The sequence below is a fragment of the Wyeomyia smithii genome, chromosome 2 (genome assembly GCF_029784165.1).
Source record: "Wyeomyia smithii strain HCP4-BCI-WySm-NY-G18 chromosome 2, ASM2978416v1, whole genome shotgun sequence".
In the NCBI taxonomy this organism is placed as follows: Eukaryota; Metazoa; Arthropoda; class Insecta; order Diptera; family Culicidae; genus Wyeomyia; species Wyeomyia smithii.
This window is the reverse complement of record NC_073695.1, coordinates 45,871,837-45,893,880: the sequence shown is the minus strand read 5'-3', so window position 1 is coordinate 45,893,880 and position 22,044 is coordinate 45,871,837. Positions and strand designations below refer to the sequence as shown.

The window sequence follows — 22,044 nt, the reverse complement described above, 5'->3', positions numbered from 1 at the left end:
GGGGAGCCTCCCAAGTGCTTGGTATGTACTGGAAAACGGGACGCCAAGCACTTTATGGGAGGCCCACGGTGCCCAGCCGGTAAGGCGGCCACGAAACCACGGGCGTGAGGGTGACACAATTGAACCTGAACCATTGCTATGCGGCACAGCAGCTGCTATACCAAGCAGCGTCTGAGTCGCGGTCGGACATCGCAATCGTATCGGACCCCTACTGCATTCCTCCCGGAAACGGTAATTGGGTTGCAGATAAGTCCAGTACGGCGGCCATATGCACGACCAGCAAGTTCCCGGTTCAGGAGGTTGTGTCAACCTCAAATGAAGGATACGCGGTTGCCAAGGTGGACGGAGTGTTCTACTGCAGTTGTTATGCTCCGCCGCGTTGGTCTATCGAAAGGTTCACCCAGATGGTCGATTTGTTATCTATGGAGCTGACGGGACTAACACCCTTAGTAGTGGCGGGCGACTTCAACGCTTGGGCTGTTGAGTGGGGAAGCCGCCGCACGAACCGGAGGGGTCAGATCTTGTTGGAAGCTTTGGCAAAGCTCAACCTAGATCTGGCCAACGTTGGAACCAAGTGTACATTCAGCAGAAATGGTGCGGAGTCGATCATCGACGTGACGTTCTCCAGCCCAGGACTGATCGTGAACTGGAGGGTAGACGATGGCTACACCTATAGTGACCACCAGTCGGTCTGCTATAGCGTAGTCCAGAACGTGAGGCGGCAGGCGACGGGTAGAGCCAATACTCCGACCGTCCGCGGGTGGAAGACATCGCATTTCGATGCCGAGGTATTTGCAGAAGCAATGAGAAGAGAGCGCGAGGGGGGCAGTTGGCTCCGCCCGAGTGCTGACCAATTAGTTGCCACATTATCGCGGGCGTGCGACGCCACTATGCCTAGGACCCGCCAACCTATGGCAGAGCTGTATGCCACCACGGGTCGGTATTTGGCGATTACCGTAGGCCACGGAAGTGCTAACTGCAAGAACGCAGTCCCGGACCATCAGCGAGAGCTAGCCTAGGTTGTGGTGAGACTCAGGCATTGGGCCGCCGAATTCTCACAAAAGCCACATTATCCGGAAGCAGCTCTGACGGAGCGAATAGTGCCGCTCCCACCACCCAAATGCACTAATTCGCTCATTGGGATTGATGCCAGTAAGTTCCCAATTACGGTAACTGGTCGCAACGCCATATGATAAGAGTCGGATTTCGTTTTCGTACCACGATTCTGGGCTGGCACCTGCGCCGAGCTCCCTTAGTAAGGTCGTGTGACAACGGCTTGAAACGGCGAGACAACAACCGGTGCAGGGGTCTCCGTCCCGTAAAACCTGGCAGGCCTTCCAGTACGTTCCAAATTCATTGCCCGGTGGGAACCGGGTTGCTCATAAGGCGCTATGGCAGCCGCCCCTAGCCATGGCCTCACTGCTTCGGCATAGACTACCATGGGAACAGATAGGCGACCACTCCAGTATGGATAAGGATAGCGGCTGGAAGGGAGACCCATTTAACAAAAATGAACAAAAATAATGAAGATCAACAATTGGGCGCAGATGGGTTGAAAAACCCGTTTGCACGAGGAGGCATCCAGAGGTCTCCGCCGAGAAAGGCGGAGATGGATGCAGTAAAGGACGCCTGCGAAGACGGCAAAGGCAGTACGCCTACCGGATCGACGCAAGACATCGCAGTGGCTGGTCCACTGTTGATAAAGGCGGTCGGAAGACAGCGAGACACGCTACCGAAGGTAGTAGCGCTGTCGGAGCAGCTCGATGCCATAATCGAGTTTGCGAAAAGTCGCACCAACACGACGAAGTACCTGAAGCAGGCTCTCTACATGCTTCGGTCCTCCGTCGATGCTGCGAAGAAGGAGCACGCCGAGCTCAAGGCAAGAGCGGTGGCTGCAGAGAAGAATGCAACGGAGGTGACCGGAAGGGCGACGAAGTCGGTCCAAACGGACACCTGCATGTTTGCAGCGGTTTGCGCCTCCGGGTCAGCCGCAAAAAGAGCAAGGCAGTCTCCGGGGGAAGCCCCCGAGAACAGCAAGAAACGGTTGGTTGTGCTAAGCCCGCGAGATAGCACACCAACGGCCTCCAAGTCCGCCGAAAAGTCTGCCGAAGTGGCAGCTACGGGAAACCCTTGGGTTACCGTGGGAGGAAGGAAGCGCCAAAAAGACAGCAAGCGCAACGACGAGAAGGCGACAAATCGTCCAAAAATGGGAAAGAAGGTGCGAAGCAGGGGCGACGCCCTCATACTCAAGACGGATGGGTCCAAGTACTCCGAAGTCTTGAAGAAAATGAGAGGCGACACCCAGCTCAAGGATCTGGGAGCGGATGTGTGGACCATCCGTCGTTCTCGCACCGGCGAGATGATCCTTGAGCTCCATAAGGATGCTAAAAACAAGGGCGCTGCCTACAAGACGGTAGCCGAGCAGGTCCTCGGGAAAGATGTGCAAATTCGGGCACTCACCTCAGAGGTGACTCTCCAGCTCAAAAACCTGGATGAAATCACCGAGAGGTGCGATATTGCACAGGCCCTCAAGGAGAAGTGCGGAGTGGAAGTAGCCACTGAGGTAATTCGCCTCCGAAAGGGTCCAGCGGGGACCCAGGTGGCCACTTTCCGGCTTGCATCGGCCGATGCAACTCTGGCCCTGAAGACAGCCAAACTTAAGGTTGGCTGGTCAGTATGTCCCCTGAGCATACTCCAGCAGCCGGACGTTTGCTTCAGGTGTTTCGAGGGAGGACACAAGTCCTGGACCTGCAAGGGGCCCGATAGGAGCCAGTTATGTAGGCGTTGTGGTGGTGCTGGCCATAAAGCTAAAGACTGCGGGGAGCCTCCCAAGTGCTTGGTATGTACTGGAAAACGGGACGCCAAGCACTTTATGGGAGGCCCACGGTGCCCAGCCGGTAAGGCGGCCACGAAACCACGGGCGTGAGGGTGACACAATTGAACCTGAACCATTGCTATGCGGCACAGCAGCTGCTATACCAAGCAGCGTCTGAGTCGCGGTCGGACATCGCAATCGTATCGGACCCCTACTGCATTCCTCCCGGAAACGGTAATTGGGTTGCAGATAAGTCCAGTACGGCGGCCATATGCACGACCAGCAAGTTCCCGGTTCAGGAGGTTGTGTCAACCTCAAATGAAGGATACGCGGTTGCCAAGGTGGACGGAGTGTTCTACTGCAGTTGTTATGCTCCGCCGCGTTGGTCTATCGAAAGGTTCACCCAGATGGTCGATTTGTTATCTATGGAGCTGACGGGACTAACACCCTTAGTAGTGGCGGGCGACTTCAACGCTTGGGCTGTTGAGTGGGGAAGCCGCCGCACGAACCGGAGGGGTCAGATCTTGTTGGAAGCTTTGGCAAAGCTCAACCTAGATCTGGCCAACGTTGGAACCAAGTGTACATTCAGCAGAAATGGTGCGGAGTCGATCATCGACGTGACGTTCTCCAGCCCAGGACTGATCGTGAACTGGAGGGTAGACGATGGCTACACCTATAGTGACCACCAGTCGGTCTGCTATAGCGTAGTCCAGAACGTGAGGCGGCAGGCGACGGGTAGAGCCAATACTCCGACCGTCCGCGGGTGGAAGACATCGCATTTCGATGCCGAGGTATTTGCAGAAGCAATGAGAAGAGAGCGCGAGGGGGGCAGTTGGCTCCGCCCGAGTGCTGACCAATTAGTTGCCACATTATCGCGGGCGTGCGACGCCACTATGCCTAGGACCCGCCAACCTATGGCAGAGCTGTATGCCACCACGGGTCGGTATTTGGCGATTACCGTAGGCCACGGAAGTGCTAACTGCAAGAACGCAGTCCCGGACCATCAGCGAGAGCTAGCCTAGGTTGTGGTGAGACTCAGGCATTGGGCCGCCGAATTCTCACAAAAGCCACATTATCCGGAAGCAGCTCTGACGGAGCGAATAGTGCCGCTCCCACCACCCAAATGCACTAATTCGCTCATTGGGATTGATGCCAGTAAGTTCCCAATTACGGTAACTGGTCGCAACGCCATATGATAAGAGTCGGATTTCGTTTTCGTACCACGATTCTGGGCTGGCACCTGCGCCGAGCTCCCTTAGTAAGGTCGTGTGACAACGGCTTGAAACGGCGAGACAACAACCGGTGCAGGGGTCTCCGTCCCGTAAAACCTGGCAGGCCTTCCAGTACGTTCCAAATTCATTGCCCGGTGGGAACCGGGTTGCTCATAAGGCGCTATGGCAGCCGCCCCTAGCCATGGCCTCACTGCTTCGGCATAGACTACCATGGGAACAGATAGGCGACCACTCCAGTATGGATAAGGATAGCGGCTGGAAGGGAGACCCATTTAACAAAAATGAACAAAAATAATGAAGATCAACAATTGGGCGCAGATGGGTTGAAAAACCCGTTTGCACGAGGAGGCATCCAGAGGTCTCCGCCGAGAAAGGCGGAGATGGATGCAGTAAAGGACGCCTGCGAAGACGGCAAAGGCAGTACGCCTACCGGATCGACGCAAGACATCGCAGTGGCTGGTCCACTGTTGATAAAGGCGGTCGGAAGACAGCGAGACACGCTACCGAAGGTAGTAGCGCTGTCGGAGCAGCTCGATGCCATAATCGAGTTTGCGAAAAGTCGCACCAACACGACGAAGTACCTGAAGCAGGCTCTCTACATGCTTCGGTCCTCCGTCGATGCTGCGAAGAAGGAGCACGCCGAGCTCAAGGCAAGAGCGGTGGCTGCAGAGAAGAATGCAACGGAGGTGACCGGAAGGGCGACGAAGTCGGTCCAAACGGACACCTGCATGTTTGCAGCGGTTTGCGCCTCCGGGTCAGCCGCAAAAAGAGCAAGGCAGTCTCCGGGGGAAGCCCCCGAGAACAGCAAGAAACGGTTGGTTGTGCTAAGCCCGCGAGATAGCACACCAACGGCCTCCAAGTCCGCCGAAAAGTCTGCCGAAGTGGCAGCTACGGGAAACCCTTGGGTTACCGTGGGAGGAAGGAAGCGCCAAAAAGACAGCAAGCGCAACGACGAGAAGGCGACAAATCGTCCAAAAATGGGAAAGAAGGCGCGAAGCAGGGGCGACGCCCTCATACTCAAGACGGATGGGTCCAAGTACTCCGAAGTCTTGAAGAAAATGAGAGGCGACACCCAGCTCAAGGATCTGGGAGCGGATGTGCGGACCATCCGTCGTTCTCGCACCGGCGAGATGATCCTTGAGCTTCATAAGGATGCTAAAAACAAGGGCGCTGCCTACAAGACGGTAGCCGAGCAGGTCCTCGGGAAAGATGTGCAAATTCGGGCACTCACCTCAGAGGTGACTCTCCAGCTCAAAAACCTGGATGAAATCACCGAGAGGTGCGATATTGCACAGGCCCTCAAGGAGAAGTGCGGAGTGGAAGTAGCCACTGAGGTAATTCGCCTCCGAAAGGGTCCAGCGGGGACCCAGGTGGCCACTTTCCGGCTTGCATCGGCCGATGCAACTCTGGCCCTGAAGACAGCCAAACTTAAGGTTGGCTGGTCAGTATGTCCCCTGAGCATACTCCAGCAGCCGGACGTTTGCTTCAGGTGTTTCGAGGGAGGACACAAGTCCTGGACCTGCAAGGGGCCCGATAGGAGCCAGTTATGTAGGCGTTGTGGTGGTGCTGGCCATAAAGCTAAAGACTGCGGGGAGCCTCCCAAGTGCTTGGTATGTACTGGAAAACGGGACGCCAAGCACTTTATGGGAGGCCCACGGTGCCCAGCCGGTAAGGCGGCCACGAAACCACGGGCGTGAGGGTGACACAATTGAACCTGAACCATTGCTATGCGGCACAGCAGCTGCTATACCAAGCAGCGTCTGAGTCGCGGTCGGACATCGCAATCGTATCGGACCCCTACTGCATTCCTCCCGGAAACGGTAATTGGGTTGCAGATAAGTCCAGTACGGCGGCCATATGCACGACCAGCAAGTTCCCGGTTCAGGAGGTTGTGTCAACCTCAAATGAAGGATACGCGGTTGCCAAGGTGGACGGAGTGTTCTACTGCAGTTGTTATGCTCCGCCGCGTTGGTCTATCGAAAGGTTCACCCAGATGGTCGATTTGTTATCTATGGAGCTGACGGGACCAACACCCTTAGTAGTGGCGGGCGACTTCAACGCTTGGGCTGTTGAGTGGGGAAGCCGCCGCACGAACCGGAGGGGTCAGATCTTGTTGGAAGCTTTGGTAAAGCTCAACCTAGATCTGGCCAACGTTGGAACCAAGTGTACGTTCAGCAGAAATGGTGCGGAGTCGATCATCGACGTGACGTTCTCCAGCCCAGGACTGATCGTGAACTGGAGGGTAGACGATGGCTACACCTATAGTGACCACCAGTCGGTCTGCTATAGCGTAGTCCAGAACGTGAGGCGGCAGGCGACGGGTAGAGCCAATACTCCGACCGTCCGCGGGTGGAAGACATCGCATTTCGATGCCGAGGTATTTGCAGCAGCAATGAGAAGAGAGCGCGAGGGGGGCAGTTGGCTCCGCCCGAGTGCTGACCAATTAGTTGCCACATTATCGCGGGCGTGCGACGCCACCATGCCTAGGACCCGCCAACCTAGGAATGGTAAGTCACCGGTATACTGGTGGACCGACGCGATAGCGGACCTCCGTAGCGCGTGCCTCCGTGCAAGACGGATGTTGCAACGTGCACGTACCGATGCACAGAGGGTAGAGCACCGTGTAGTATTCGGATCTGCAAGATCGGCGCTTAAAAGTGCGATAAAGGCGAGCAAAAGGGCCTGCTTCGATAGGCTATGCGCGAGTGCCAATACGAATCCGTGGGGCAACGCCTACAGAGTCGTAATGGCGAAGACCAAAGGCGTGTTGGCGCCTGCAGAGCGATCACCAGCGATGCTGGAGCGTATCATCGAGGGTCTCTTTCCACGACACGAGCCAAATCCTTGGCCTCCGGTTGCTGAGTCTCACGTCCGACGTTCCAGTATCTCAGACACAGACCAGGGATGGTCGGCCAACCTGCCGGGCATCCAATCCGTGAGAGACGGCAGCCGTGCAGAGGTTGTGGAGGAGGTAAGGGTTACGAATGAGGAACTCATCGTGATCGCCAACTCCCTAAAGGTGAGCAAGGCACCGGGACCGGATGGAATCCCGAACTTGGCCATCAGGACGGCCATGAAAGTGGCCCCCGATCTATTTCGAGCAGTCATGCAGAAGTGCCTGGATGACTGCCTCTTTCCGGACAGGTGGAAGCGACAGAGATTGGTGCTGTTGCCGAAGGCTGGTAAACCGCCAGGGGACCCATCGGCATACAGACCTATCTGTCTGCTGGACACTACGGGCAAGGTGCTTGAGAGGATTATCCTCAACAGACTGGTGAAGTACACAGAGGGTGTAAACGGTCTGGCAAGTAACCAGTTCGGCTTCCGGAAAGGTAGATCCACGCTGGATGCTATTCTCTCTGTCACCAAGACGGCAGAGGTAGCACTCCAGCGTAAGAGTTGGGGCATTCGCTATTGCGCAATCGTCACGCTTGACGTGAAGAATGCATTCAATAGCGCCAGTTGGGACTCCATAGCGCTCGCGCTTAGGAGCATCCACGTACCGGTGTCGTTGTACAAGATTTTGGAAAATTATTTCCAGAATCGGGTACTAGTTTACAACACGGAGGAGGGTCAGAAGTGCGTCCCAATCACCGCAGGGGTACCGCAAGGTTCCATCCTGGGCCCGGTGTTGTGGAATGTCATGTATGACGGGGTGTTGAAACTAAAGTTCCCTGTAGGGGTTGTGATCGTCGGTTTCGCAGACGACATCACGCTAGAGGTCTACGGCGAGTCGATCGAAGAGGTCGAGTTGACGGCCGCGCACTGCATACGCAAGGTCGAAGACTGGATGCACTCTAGGAAACTGGAGTTAGCACACCATAAAACGGAGGTTACGGTTGTGAACAACCGCAAATTAGAGCAACAGGCGGTGGTCAGAGTCGGTGACTGCACCATTACCTCAAGGCGTTCCTTGAAGCTCTTGGGGGTATGGTTGACGATAAGCTCACATTTAAGAGTCACGTCGACTATGCCTGTAAGAGGGCTTCAACGGCCGCTGCAGGACTATCTCGAATGATGTCCAATAGCTCAGCGGTATATGGCAGCAAGCGTAAACTTCTTGCCAGCGTGGTTTCGTCCATACTTAGGTATGGTGGGCCAGCGTGGTCCAAAGCGTTAGGTACCAACAGTCATCGTCGAAAACTGGAAAGTACCTACAGGCTCATGTGCCTGAGGGTTGTGAGCGCGTACCGTACAGTGTCATACGACGCAATCTGCGTCCTGTCCGGCATGATGCCTATCAGCATAGCCATTAAGGAGGACGTAGAATGCTTCGATCAACGTGACACAAGGGGTATACGAGGCACCAGAAGGTCATTCTCGATGATCAGATGGCAGCAGGAATGGTCCAATTCCGCAAAGGGTAGATGGACGCATCGACTTATTCCGGACGTATCCGGATGGGTCGGGAGGCGCCATGGAGAAGTTAACTTCCACTTGACACAGATTCTGTCGGGTCATGGTTGCTTCAGGCAGTATCTACACAGATTCGGGCATGCGGGGTCCCCCATGTGTCCCGAGTGCGCGGATGCGGAAGAAACTGCTGAGCATGTCTTCTTCGTGTGCCCTCGTTTTGTGCATGTGCGGAGCGACATGATGGTAGTGAGCGGGCCAGACACCACTCCGGACAACCTAGTTCGGAGGATGTGTAAAGACCCAAACATTTGGAGGGCGGTTTGTACAGCCGCCTCTCAAATAGTTTTAGAATTGCAAAACAGGCGACAGGTTGACCACCGACACGCCAGTGTTAGCTAACGGCCAGTCTCCAGGTTAGTTAGCTAAGTTAGCAAAGAGATCTATAGAACCAAGAGGGTGCACAGAGCACAAAAGCCGCTCCCCGAAGCAATACCTAGCGGTGGTCCCGGGGAGTGTTATGGGCTGGAGACTGGAGGGGTTTTAGTGGGTCCGGTCACTGATTCAAACCAACCCCACACTCCCTGAGGTTGGTCACCCCAGGGGTTTGGATGCAAATTTCCCCTCCACCTGAAACAAAAAAAAAAAATATATATATATATATATATATATATATATATATATATATATATATATATATATATATATATATATATATATATATATATATATATATATATATATATATATATATATATATATATATATATATATATATATATATATATATATATATATATATATATATATATATATATATATATATATATATATGAATAAAGGATCATTAACTTTTCAATTGTAGATTTATTTGTTCTGAAAAGGACAGTGTTTGTATTAAACCAATTACTCCCAATCATTGAACAAATAAAGAACGTATTCAGTTCCGGTTAGTAGTTAATGAGATTTCCAAAAATCAAAGATTTCAAATTACAATTGCAATGGTGGTGGGGGAACAGAGTCTCTAAATTTTTTTCATGCATAAAAACAGTACAGACATGCGGTGCGCGTTCCTTTCCACCAACAGTAGCAGTGGACGGGAGGATGCAGAAACAGAAACCAGCGGCAGATGCGGCCGTCGGAAGCAAACGGCAGGGGTAGCGGATTGTACAAAATAGATCGCACACGGGCCGTGGTGCAGATGGTGGAAACAGATGGCAAGAAAAGTGCTCTGCTCATTAACTACACGCAAAAGTTGGATGGTGCGGAAGCCCATCAATATTGTGCTAAATGAACGCAGCCGTTGATTAGTTATGGAACCAGTACAACGAATGTGTGTTATTCATAACGCATTTGAATCATTAAACTTATTAAGGGGGACCCTACCCTAGAAGGTTGAAAAATAACGAATTTTCGTGATATTTTTTCGGATGTTTAGAGTAAGGTAAAGTGTTCGCCACAATAGATTAAATAACTAGTCGCAGCGGTAAAGTGTTCTGGTATTTCGGTCATTAGTTTAGGTATATTTGAAGATGTATTTGGCAAGTCGTGGATGCAAAAAAATTAGCATTAAGGGTTATATACCTTTTTAGTTTTCAAAATATCGGAAATTTTTTTATTGCATTATCTTGAAGTACAACACGTTGAGACCATTTTTACAAATTTTCATGAAGATCTAGGCAATAGGGAGAATGTCAGAGCGATTTGCAGCACGCCTCGCTACGGCCGCATAAGCTAAACTTGAAACTTTCTACGCGTTTATCTCGGAATGGTGTTTCTCAAAAAATGACTGCCGTGTTTACGATTGCGGCGAAACTACTGAACCGATTTTCTTCATCTTTTTGTTGTTCAAATTTTCGTTATTAAATTACCCGGTCGTTGAACGATCGATTTTTGATACACAAAGTTTAACTTTGCCGAAAAAAAAACAGTTTTATTGCAATTTTCAGCACCCAAATCATGTTTTTTTCCGGGAAAATCGTTCCAGTTTGCACTGAAAATAAAATACTTAGAAAAACATTTTTTTATTTCAGTTGTTCTGTTGCGTCGCTATCGTAAACACCGCAAACCTATGCGAAAAAAGCATTGCGGGAAAACGGCCATTACTCCCCAAATGTTTGGCATTTCTTATCAATAAACGTGTTTTGTTGTAGTTGAATAACAGAACTCTAAGAAAATTACTACTTTTATGCGATAAAAAAGGTGCTACACGCTTGAAAAAAATCCAAACTTTGCTCTTTTTCTCGAGCAAAAAGGTATATAACCCGTAACAGTAATTAGCATGTCTTTACTATTCAAAACCAGTTGACTAAGAATTAATTGCAAACGCGGTGGATATATGGTAGGTAAAGTCAAAATCGACACGAGCTTGAAGAAATACATATATTTTCCCTTTTGTGATGGTAAACACTTGAGACCAGTGCTGGTAAAAGTCATTTTCCCCAGCAAAATTCTTCGAAAATTTCAGCCAATGATATTCAATTTTCACTTCCAATGATCGCAGCACTCTTTCAGATACACTAGATTTTCGTCGTAGTAACGTGCTGTTATACTCAGATGAAATAGATCGCGCGCATCGTTCACGGTTACGGAATAAAATTTGACGACAAATCCAACCAAATAATCTTCACTTCAAAGCGAAAAAGAAAAACAAACAGTCCACTCAACCAAAATGAACCTCACCGAAACACCTTTTCACTGACACTGACCGATGCCTTGACAATCTTTGTTAACTGATAAACTGATTTTGTCATCTTTCATCGCATAAAATATAATGAGGTGTTTTGCCAGTTCACTTCCATGCAAAAAGCGGGAGAGGAGAACTCTGAAAGGATTGTAAAAAAATAACGTTTATGGATGCTTTTTTTCACTTTCACTCAAGAGTGTCAACAAATATCAACCCTGCTTGAGACAAATGATATTGAAAATTGGAGAGTTGGTGATTTTTCTGCTACAATAATGGTCTCAGATCGAAGATCGGTAGTTGCGAACACGGCCAAAACTGCATTCTTCTGATATAATCCAAGATGGTGGTCAAATTCAAGATGGCGGCCAAAATTCTGTTTACTTCAAATGAAAGCCCTATCATTCCACTTTACATAAAAGTGCTACTTGGAGTAGGTTCCATAACGAATTTCAAAGATATAGCTAAAATAAAACATCAATAATTGTTAAAATTTTCACTTTTCTAGAAACTATTTCACCCCTTGGAGACCGAGAGGTCAACAAGTTTAATCAAACAAAAATGGCATAATCATTCGTTCTCTATTCCTAACTAATATGTGCATTTATATCAAATTCGAAAGACCTTGTGCGCCTAGTGGCCTGGTTTCAGCGAGAATTGCTCAGGGACCAGGGTTGAGTGTTTTGGGTATAAATGGTGTTTGCTTTGTGTTTTCTATGCAATGTGAGGCTTCGTGATATAAGACATGCCTTTCAGTCGCACGAATAACATCTGCACAACAATGTGTGTGTAGTTGATAGGGGTGAGCAATAGATTAAGCGGCAGTGGAATGTGATACAATCATAGACTCCGGAACACTACCACCATCCCAGTAGTTTAATTGGTCAAAACACCATGCCGGAGACAGGAAAATCACGGGTTCAAGCTCCATCTGGATGCGGTATATTTTTCCAAGTCTGTATCATATTTTAAGTTCGCATATTTTTCGCTTTTTTGTGTGGACTCATCACTGCAACCAGGACGTTAGATCTATCGTAATATTACCCAGGTGTTTTTCTGTACTTCGCACCTCACATTATTGGCAACATCACTATTGAAGTAAGTGCTTGTGTGTAAGTTTTACCTTTCCGTTTCATTTACTGCTCTACTATACCGAGCCTTCGCCCATCTTCAAAATATCGTCTAGTTACAATGCTCTGAAGAGAACTTGCATACGTTACTCAAACCAGATTTATTATAACGGGGACTTATTTTTGTTAGAAGGAGAATCAGTGGGGGTTCTGTAGAATTCAGATTGAAAGAAGGGTATGTGGTAGGGAACCTGAGAAAAAACCTATGCCAAAGTCCTTTAACAACCAAATGGCCTGATTCTACTTAGATTCAAACCCAAGAACACCCGCTTATCAGAGCGAACTCTGTAACTTTGCGGTTACGAACTCTCCTGGCAATTAAGATATAGAAAGGCACAAACGTTTCAATCAATTTCGTAGAATGCTTATGATGGTAATTGCTGGTTTTGATTGCTAGTTTTTGCTTTAATGCGATCTGAGGATGTTAAAAGAGAGAGTGAAAGAAGCCCCCAGTGTGTAGACGCTTTGTTTATCGCTTCTTCAATAATCGCGTTTAATTGTGGTGCATAATGCGAAAAATTGTGAAATGCGAGTGATAGTTGCAGGGGTATCCCTTGTTGATTACAGTATGTTTAAAGTGAATAACGAGTGAGAGTAATTCTTGTACAGTTTATCGCTCTGCAAATGGCTGTCTTAATAGCGCAGTGTTGTGTTGGTGACATTTCTTAAACGCGTTCGTGTTCATGCGAAGAGTGTATTGTGTCTAAAGTTCATCGCAGAGAAACCTCTTCTCCAGTGCTACGCTGTACATATGCGGCCGGTACCCGGATAACTGTCCCATAATGAAAAACAACATGTTGAGAAAACGGCGATTTAATATTATCCGTGAATTTTCGGAATTCCAGCAATTACATCCAGAACCAATGACCATAACAGTTTCATGGCACCACAAGCTTATCGTTGAGAACAAAAAACCATGGATGGAATTGGTTTTACGTTATGTATCTTGAAAAAAGACAAAATGGGACAAAATATGCGGGTACATTTCAAAAATACTCGCATATTTTGTCCTATCACATATAAATTCAACCAGCAACCGGCAGTTCATTGGCAACGTAGATTGTACTACAGAAAAACAACATTAGTCTAGTTAATTAAGTGACATACTTCTACATGCCTAAAATAATCTGATATACACTAATCTGGAGCAATATTATATGTTTGCAGTTTGTACTACTATGCAGTGGGACTGTAATGCGGGTACTTTTAATATGGGACAAAAACAACTTGGTATTTTTTCCATGTTTTTCGATACAAAAGTATCAATTTTAATTTTTTTCCAGAAAATATGATAACAATTAAGTCGATTCCCGATGATAACTCAAAAGTGACCAAAATCAGTATGGGACAGCTATGCGGGTACCGGCAGTATGCTTGTCGCCGATGGCAAGTTCTGCTAAGAGGCAGGAGCCGAGAGAGCAGCAACTGTAATTATGGAAACGGTTTGTTTGTGCTAGAGAGATGACAGGACACTCACCGTTGGGGCAACTGTCACCATCAAAACGGATGACGGCAATGCAAAATATTGATGTTGATAGTTGCCCTCACGGATGAGTGTCTCGGCGTTTCTCTGGTGTATAGGCTGACTAGTTTGTGCTCGAGTGCGAGCGCGGCGGCGCGGCGTGCTTGACTCACTGAATGCTGCTTCGGTGCCTAAGATAAGTGCATACATTTACAGATTTAAACTGCTGTTGGCTTCCACCGACATGAATCAAATACTTATTTTTTAGTATCCGCGTGTGTGTTTTATCCCACGATTTCTTGGGCTGATTGTGTGCTGAGGCTAGACGGCGCAAAGTGCAGCGTTTTTATATATTTTCTCATTGTGTATATTCATATTTCTTACCTGAGAAAAGACGCGTACTGCACAACTTGTTTGTCTGTTTCAAGATATTTTTGAATTGTTAATTGTTAATTGAATTGTTGTTAATGAATTGTTAAAGTGTTTTGAAATTTTGAACTTTTAATTTGTCCAATTACTTTGTTTCGATATTCATTGTTTTTTCTTCGCTGTGAATGACTTCTCTGGCTTTTGAATGGTAATTTTTAGCTCCAAGCTAAATTTTTGTTATATATTCATAGACGTAACACAATTAATTTTGGGCGTTTTGGTTTAGGTGTGTGTGTCTCCTTTTTTTTGCTAAATTTATCGTTTTATCTTTTATTATGTATTTTTTGCGTTAACGTTTGATATTAACGGCGAATATTTATATAGTTTTACTTACACACGAGCAGGCTGAATGCGACAATACTATTTACCTTTCACAACTCGCATTCGAATATAAGTTACATGTCAAATGTGATGAAGATAGCAACTGATATACCGTATTGTGGCCGCTTCAAACAACGTTATCGCGATATATATTGAATGTCAACAGTATTGTTTTTTATTATTAAAAATATCAACTTTATTGATTCTAAAATAAACAAAAAAAAAGAGAGATAGGTTTTGTTTTTAGTATAGTGATTATTCGTTTAGGTTCGGTTTGCTGTGACTGGTGATCTGGAGATTCGTATCGTGTAACTTACTCTCACAGTACATAAAATCGGTGTCTGCGAATCAGCTCGTTGATTCGCGTTGCTTAGTTTTTGTATCTGACGATTTATTATTTGGTTTAAAAAATTATTCTTCGCGCGCGGGATTTCAAAATATGTGATCGTATTGCCTACCACGGCGAATCCTGATCTTTCCTATCCATAGAGATGCAGAGGTGAACTCGGTCTCATAACAACTTTTGTCGAACTAACAATCCTCTTCCTATTTTTCCCCAACAACTGTAAGGACGTGGCCGGTGCCGTTATTGATCTTTTTAAAGTGAGAGTTACTGAATTGTTGAACATTGAAGATGGTATAACATCCCAAAAACTATCTATGTGGTTCTCTGTGCAACTTCACTAGCTCAGGTCAATCACGGAGGTGCAACTACGATATGTACGGTCGTCAATGCTCATGCTCATGATTAAATGCGATCTGAGGATGTTCAAAAATATTTTCCAACATTTTTTGGCCTTTGTAAAAGCTATCTTTTTGTGTTTTCTACTAAGTGCGATTTTGTGCAAATATATGCTGAACATTGTTGCCTTTCGAATGCTGCAATTCATTCAATATTTAAAAAAAAAACGAATTTCAAGGACTAGTCTGATACGATACGGTGTATCTCGAAATCAAATGAAGTTAGATGAAAACAGTCTTAAGGGGTAATATCTACCAAATGCTCAAAAAACAAGGCTTTTTTCATGAATTTTTCTAAAGGACATTTGAGATGTAAGATATATAAATAATATGTCGTTGGATTAAGCAACTCTTGGAGAATAGGAAAAAAAATTATTGCTACTTTTTTCACAAAATGGCGGGTGTGCAGTAATTGCCATAAACCGCTTTTTTTAAAGTTGTTCCGCGGCGAGCAGTAGAAGTCGTGCCCAACTCCACCTATCACCAAAACAAAAATTTTCTCATTATCTACATAAGTGTCGCTAGTGAAGTACACATGACAATATTTTTAGAATTTTTCTTCGCAAAATGGCAACGATTTGAAAAAAAGTTCTTTTTTGACAAAAATAATCGACTTTAGTTGTTTATAACTTTTGTTTTTGTTAATCAATCGCCAAAATCGTATGTACTTCACTAGATAATCTAATGAAGAAGCTACAGTTAAAATTTCAAGTCAATCGGATGTAAACTTTTTCAGTTCTACTGCTCGCCGATTTTGAAAACAAAAAAAAAATTCAAAATGCTATAAATTTTAAGAATCGCAATAATAAAGCCCCTAATAATTTTTTAACCTTCAGTCAGCTATCACTGTGCCGTAAAATTGTCCTTCCTGGGCTTTATCTTCCTCTTCTTCCTTTTTTTATCTGATCTAAGGCTGCGCCTACCCTCTTTCGCGGTATCGGACATGCGACGCTCAGTGACTTTGACGCGGTTGACGTCCGATGACACGCAAAACTCAAACTTGTCACTCTTATTTAAGTACTTTTGAGGATAAATCACAGTTTAAAAGTATCAAAAAACTCAAACAAATAACGTACACCACGAGAACGGTTGATCGACTAAACAAATAAAAATTGTGAGTAAACACGTGTTTTAGAGACGCTGTCACGGTCGAAACTTGATGCAGCGACCTTTATACTTCAAATTTGAAACACGATACTGATCATAGGTAACTTCTACTAGTTTACAAAGCCTCGAAATTAAAAACAAAAACAAGCATGGTCAAAATAAACGAAAAATGTTATTTTCGAGCATAAAAGTTGTTCGGTAAAAATTGATTTAAACGAATTTTGAGTTTAGATCAGTACTTGGGCGATGTAGATTTTGATTCTAGGAAAGTTTTAGCATGATTTAAGCCAATAAAAAAAAATGACAAGAAAAAAATTTTTTTGGTAGATATTACCCCTTAAGCAAAGTTTGATGTGACAACATTATCTACAACTTTGCTGACGACTCCCTTTCCAGTTGGGAAGTTTCTTCTAATAATTTGACCAAAGATGTTATTTCATGTAACTAATTAAGTAATAACTTGAATATTTCCAGGTATAATTATAATGTTACAGACATTTAAAGAATAATGCACATAATAATGGTGACGAATACAATTCTTATTTTGAAAAAGCATAGCCTCACGCACATGATTAAAACGGATGTTTATGCAAATCTATAGTTCGTAGCAAAAATAGTAAACGATCTGTCACAAAACAAAATGACATTCGATCTTTTATACTGTTTTCATAACATATCAATTGAGAGAACAATATGTTGTGAAGAAAAAAAAAACAATATGTTCATTTTAAATGAAAACTTACCACGACAAGTCCGCCGATCCTGCAAGTCCAATTCAAAACCTTCAAAGCAAGAGCACTGCACGGTTGGTTGAACCTCGTTCTCAGAATACACCATCTGACACTCATGATCACACCCGCCTCGGTCTGATCCACAATTTGGCTGCTTGATGGTGATTTCTTCTTCAGGGGCCATCGTTGTAGTACTTGCACTAGCAGCTGGGATTGTTTGATGAGCCGTCTTCTCCGGCAATTCACTTTCAATAACGTGTCCATCCTCCTCATTATGATTCTGATCATAATCCGCATCCTTAGTTTCATCTACAGGCTCATGCTCTCCGGCTGGTCGCAATTCACTTTCAGTCTCGTCAACTTTTCCCCCAAAATCGTCATCAACCACTGATGGTGTCGTCTCTGGTAACATCTCATGTTTCGGGGCTTCTTGCACTCCGCCAGATTGTTCCTCTTCTGCTTCCTCCTCTTCCTCCTCCTCTGCTTCTTCCTCTTCATCATCGTAGTCTGAAAGTAAATTATACAAGACGCATCGATTACCTTTTTTTTTTAAGGGGGGGATTTGTTAGTAGCTCAAGTATTTATGATAAATATTAGTAAATAATGAGTATGTATGTCCAATCACAAATGGTGACTTCTCAACACTGTTAGAAATTTGTAATTTTAATTGTTAGGATTTGTTTGCTTTCGCAATTAGGACTTATCATTCGTAGGGATTCAAACCTACTTGTCAGAAAACGGGAAGTAAACTTACAACTAACTTAATTGCTAACTTATTGGCTATAAAGAGAGCTTATCGTAGCAATTGAGGATTGCAACGATTTTTGTCGAAAATTGTTAATAATTTTATTTGACATAGCTTCTAATGGTTCAACACCAGTAAGTCTATGTAATTCGAGTGTACCAAACCAAGGAGGACGCTTCAAAATCATTTTCAGAGTTTTATTCTGAATCCTTTGGAGCGTTTTCTTCCTTGTTGAACAGCAACTTGACCAGATCGGTACAGCATAAAGCATTGCTGGTCTAAAAATTTGTTCGTAAATCAAAAGTTTGTTCTTTAAACAAAGTTTAGAATTCCTGTTAATGAGAGGATATAAACATCTCGTATATTTGATGCACTTGACTTGTATACTCTCAATGTGCTCTTTGAAAATAAGTTTTTTATCATAAATTAGTCCCAAGTACTTAACCTTGTCATACCAACTTTGAGTTTTATAAGCATTGGGAGAGATTTTTCACTTTTGCAAACTGATTGGTCGATAACTTGAAACTTCAGCTGGGTTCTTATCCGGTTTTAAAATTGGAGTAATTTTTGCATTTTTACATAATTTGGGAAAATATGCAATTTCGAAGCAGCAATTGAAAATTTTCACTAAAAAATCCATTGTGCTCTCAGGGAGATGTTTGATTAGTATATTAAAGATTCCATCGTCACCAGGTGCTTTCATATTTTTGAAATTTTCAATAATTGATTTAATCTCATTCAAGTTAGTTTCAATTATTTCTGCAGGTAAAAAATTCTGGGAAGAAATTAAATTAAATTGACGTGTGACTTCATTTTCAATTGGACTCACAAAATTCAAATTTGAGTTATGAACACTCTCAAACTGCTGAGCAAGTCTTTGAGCCTTATGTTCATTGGATACAAGAAAACGTTCACCATCTTTTAAAACTGGAATAGGCTTTGAAGGTTTCTTTAGAATCTTCGACAGCTTCCAAAAAGATTTTGAATATGGTTTCAATTTTTCAACTTTAGTTTCAAAATTTTGATTTCTCAGAAGAGTAAATCTATGTTTAATCTCTTTCTGTAAATCTTTATAAATAGTTTTAAAAACAGGGTCACGAGAACGTTGATATTAACGTCTGCGGACATTTTTCAAACGAATTAGAAGTTGAAGATTTTCGTCAATTATTGGTGAATCAAATTTCACTTGAGCCTTTGGAACAGAGTAATTCCTGGCATCAGCAATTGCACATTTTAGTGCTTCCAAAGCGGAATCAATATTCACTTCGTTTTGCAAATCAAGCTCATTATTGAAATTTCTCTCAATATGAGTTTTGTATCCTTCCCAATTAGCCGTGTTATAATTAAAAACAGAGCTCATAGGGATTAAAACTGATTCATGTGATAAAGAAAAATTTATTGGAAGATGATCAGAATCAAAGTCAGCATGTGTGATCAAATCACTACATACATGACTTTGATCTGTTAGCACCAAATCAATTGTTGATGGGTTTCTTACAGAAGAAAAGCATGTAGGACTAATCGGAGACAAAATAGAATAGTATCCTGAAGAACAATCATTGAATAAAATTTTTCCATTGGAATTACTTTGAGAATTATTCCATGAACGATGTTTAGCGTTAAAATCGCCGATTATAAAAAATTTCGAACGATTTCTGGTGAGTTTTTGTAAATCACCTTCAAAATAATTTTTGTGCTCGCGTGTGCATTGAAATGGTAAATATGCTGCGGCAATAAATAAAATCCCAAGTTCAGTTTGAACTTCAATTCCCAAAGTTTCAATAACTTTCGTCTCAAGAAGGGGAAGAGCACGATGTTTGAGTCGGCGATGAATAACAATTGCAACTCCACCGCCGGAACCCTGAATCCTATCATATCTATGAACCACGTAATTGGGATCATATTTTAATTTAATGTTAGGTTTTAAAAAGGTTTCAGTAATAATTGCAATATGCACATTATTTACTGTTAAAAAATTAAAAAGCTCATTCTCATTGGCCTTCAATGAGCGAGCATTCCAATTTAATATTTCAATTGTTTTATTTAAAATCATTGCTAAATTTTAAGTTAGAAACAATTTTAATAGTAAAATTTGTGCCTATTTGAATAGCTTCAAACATTGATTTTGCCTGCAACATGACGTTCATAAGATCGAACATTGCCTGTTGCAAAAAAGAAAGTTTACCTGCCGTAATAGGCCCCAGGCAGCTGACATTAGAAAAAATATTTTCGGTAGTAATATTAGCTGTGGTAATAGGTGTACAATTATTTTCTAGCGTGTTTTGCTTACCCATATTAACGGTCGTTTTCGAACTACCAACACTAGGCGGTAGAATGTTCGAACTACCTGTAACCTGTGCATATGTTAAACGGGTATGCAAAGGAGTAGGTAAACTATGCGTCACTGGTACGCTTGGAGAATTTTGTTTTGAATTTTGTTTACCTTGCCTTAACAATTGCTAAACGGGCTGGGCATTGATGAAAAATTCGACATATGGTTGCCGTTACAATTCGCACAAATTTTTACTCTCTTTCACAGGACATGTGTCCTTTTTGTGAGAAGAGTCTCCACAAATGAGGCATTTTTGGTCCATGTTACAAAACTTTGAACCATGGCCATAACGTTGGCAAACACGGCATTGGGTGATATGCTTTTCACCTCCGCCAAACTTTCGATATAATTCCCATTTTACACGCACGTTATATAAAGCATGTACTTTTTCAAAAAAATTTAGGTTATTAACCTCACTGCGGTTAAAATGAATTATATAATTTACAAGGGAAATTCCAGTTCGCTGACTGTTTTCGCCTCGTGATTTTTGTTTCATCAGAATTACTTGGGTAGGGGTATACCAAGTAATTCTGTCAAAGTAATTTTGATCTCATCAACGGTTTGATCGTTGGTGAGACCTTTCAATACGACCTTGAACGGCTTGGCGCTCTTCGTATCATATGTAAAAAATTTATACATCTTTTCAGTTAAATACTGAATAAGACTATTCCAATCTTTCAATGTTTGGGCCAGTAAACGGCATTCGCCTCTTCGGCCAATTTGATAAGTAACTTTGACGTCGGAGAGAAACGTTGAAAGTTCTCTTTTGAAAATATTAAATTCAGAAGCAATAGTTACCACAATAGGTGGAACTTTCTCCTTTTTTACAGAAATTTCACTTTGAATAGTTTTACTTTCGAACATTTCAATTTCGCCGGCTTCTTGCTCAGGCAGAATATCATATACATTTTCACTGCATAAGCTTGTTTCAGAAAGAGATGCCTCTCTTTTCCTCCCCGTAGCGATGCGTGGTTTCTTTTTTCGTCCTGCCATTTCAGGTGATACGAAAAAAGTTCAAAAATAATATCAAATTGCAAGTATTGAGAAAGAAAGAAATAGGTAGTCTTGAGAAAGACTGATGTAAGTTAACTTCCAGGTAATCTTTTAAAGACACACTGACAAAACACAAACTTTGAAGTTATAGGCAGTCAAAGACCAGTCCACAAGCAACCGAAAATACGTCTGATCTGTCGGGCAGCTCAAGACGCACTGCTGCGATGTGTTCACACGCATTGTTCCCCCAAGCACTCGTCAATCTCTACAGTACGTATAATATAAATCTTGATTGTGGAATTTCGTCTAGCGCATAAGATGAAGAAAAAAACTAATCATTATTCCGGGAGGCAAATCGCTTAATCACCGTTCAACGCCCATTAACACTTTCGAGCGCAAAACTAGGTGTCTCTGAGGCTGGAAACTGTAACTGACAGCTCAAACAAACCGCGCCGTCACACCAAATGAATGAAACAAAAAATCAACCTGACGATGACGCGCCCCCGAGAAGGGCGGGAGCAAAAAATAACAAACAGTGACGGATACCACCGGCAAAACACCACCCATCAGGCGAAACAGTAGTTTCAAAGTTCGTTATCAAAAACCACTTAAACAAATTATTCTCGCCTTCTCCTCTGCTGGCCTGCCGCTCCTGCGCCACGATGTCAAAAGCTTGCCGCGCTTGATGGATGCCAGCCAACCGTGACAAAGGAGAAGAGCAGGCCGCAGAGTTTTAAAAACTTTTTCCCTGTTGGGGAACAGTAAAAGCCCGATGCTTTTTTTTTTTTTTTTTTGAGGGGTGGGGGCACTTATCAGGGTGATCCGACCTTAGTGAGCTTAGTCCGTTCAGATAAGCGCGGGAAAAATGTGGTAATTCTTAACTGTTTAAAAGACGTATAGAAATTTGATATTATTTCCCCAAAGATTGTAACAGCTTTCGTGAGAATGAGGGAATGGTATCGCGGTAGAA

The 22,044-nt window shown here is 44.2% G+C and overlaps 1 protein-coding gene across 4 annotated transcripts in view; it reads right to left on the bottom strand.

Annotated features, from left to right (window-relative positions):
* LOC129726057 (fibrillin-1) overlaps nucleotides 1-22,044 on the bottom strand; it is a 238,438-nt gene that overhangs the window by 125,951 nt on the left and 90,443 nt on the right. For all 4 annotated transcript variants that reach the window (XM_055682623.1, XM_055682624.1, XM_055682625.1 and 1 more), the window contains exon 5: nucleotides 17,017-17,511. In XM_055682623.1, coding sequence (XP_055538598.1) covers nucleotides 17,017-17,511 — 495 coding nt within the window. The remainder of the gene's footprint in view (nucleotides 1-17,016; nucleotides 17,512-22,044) is intronic.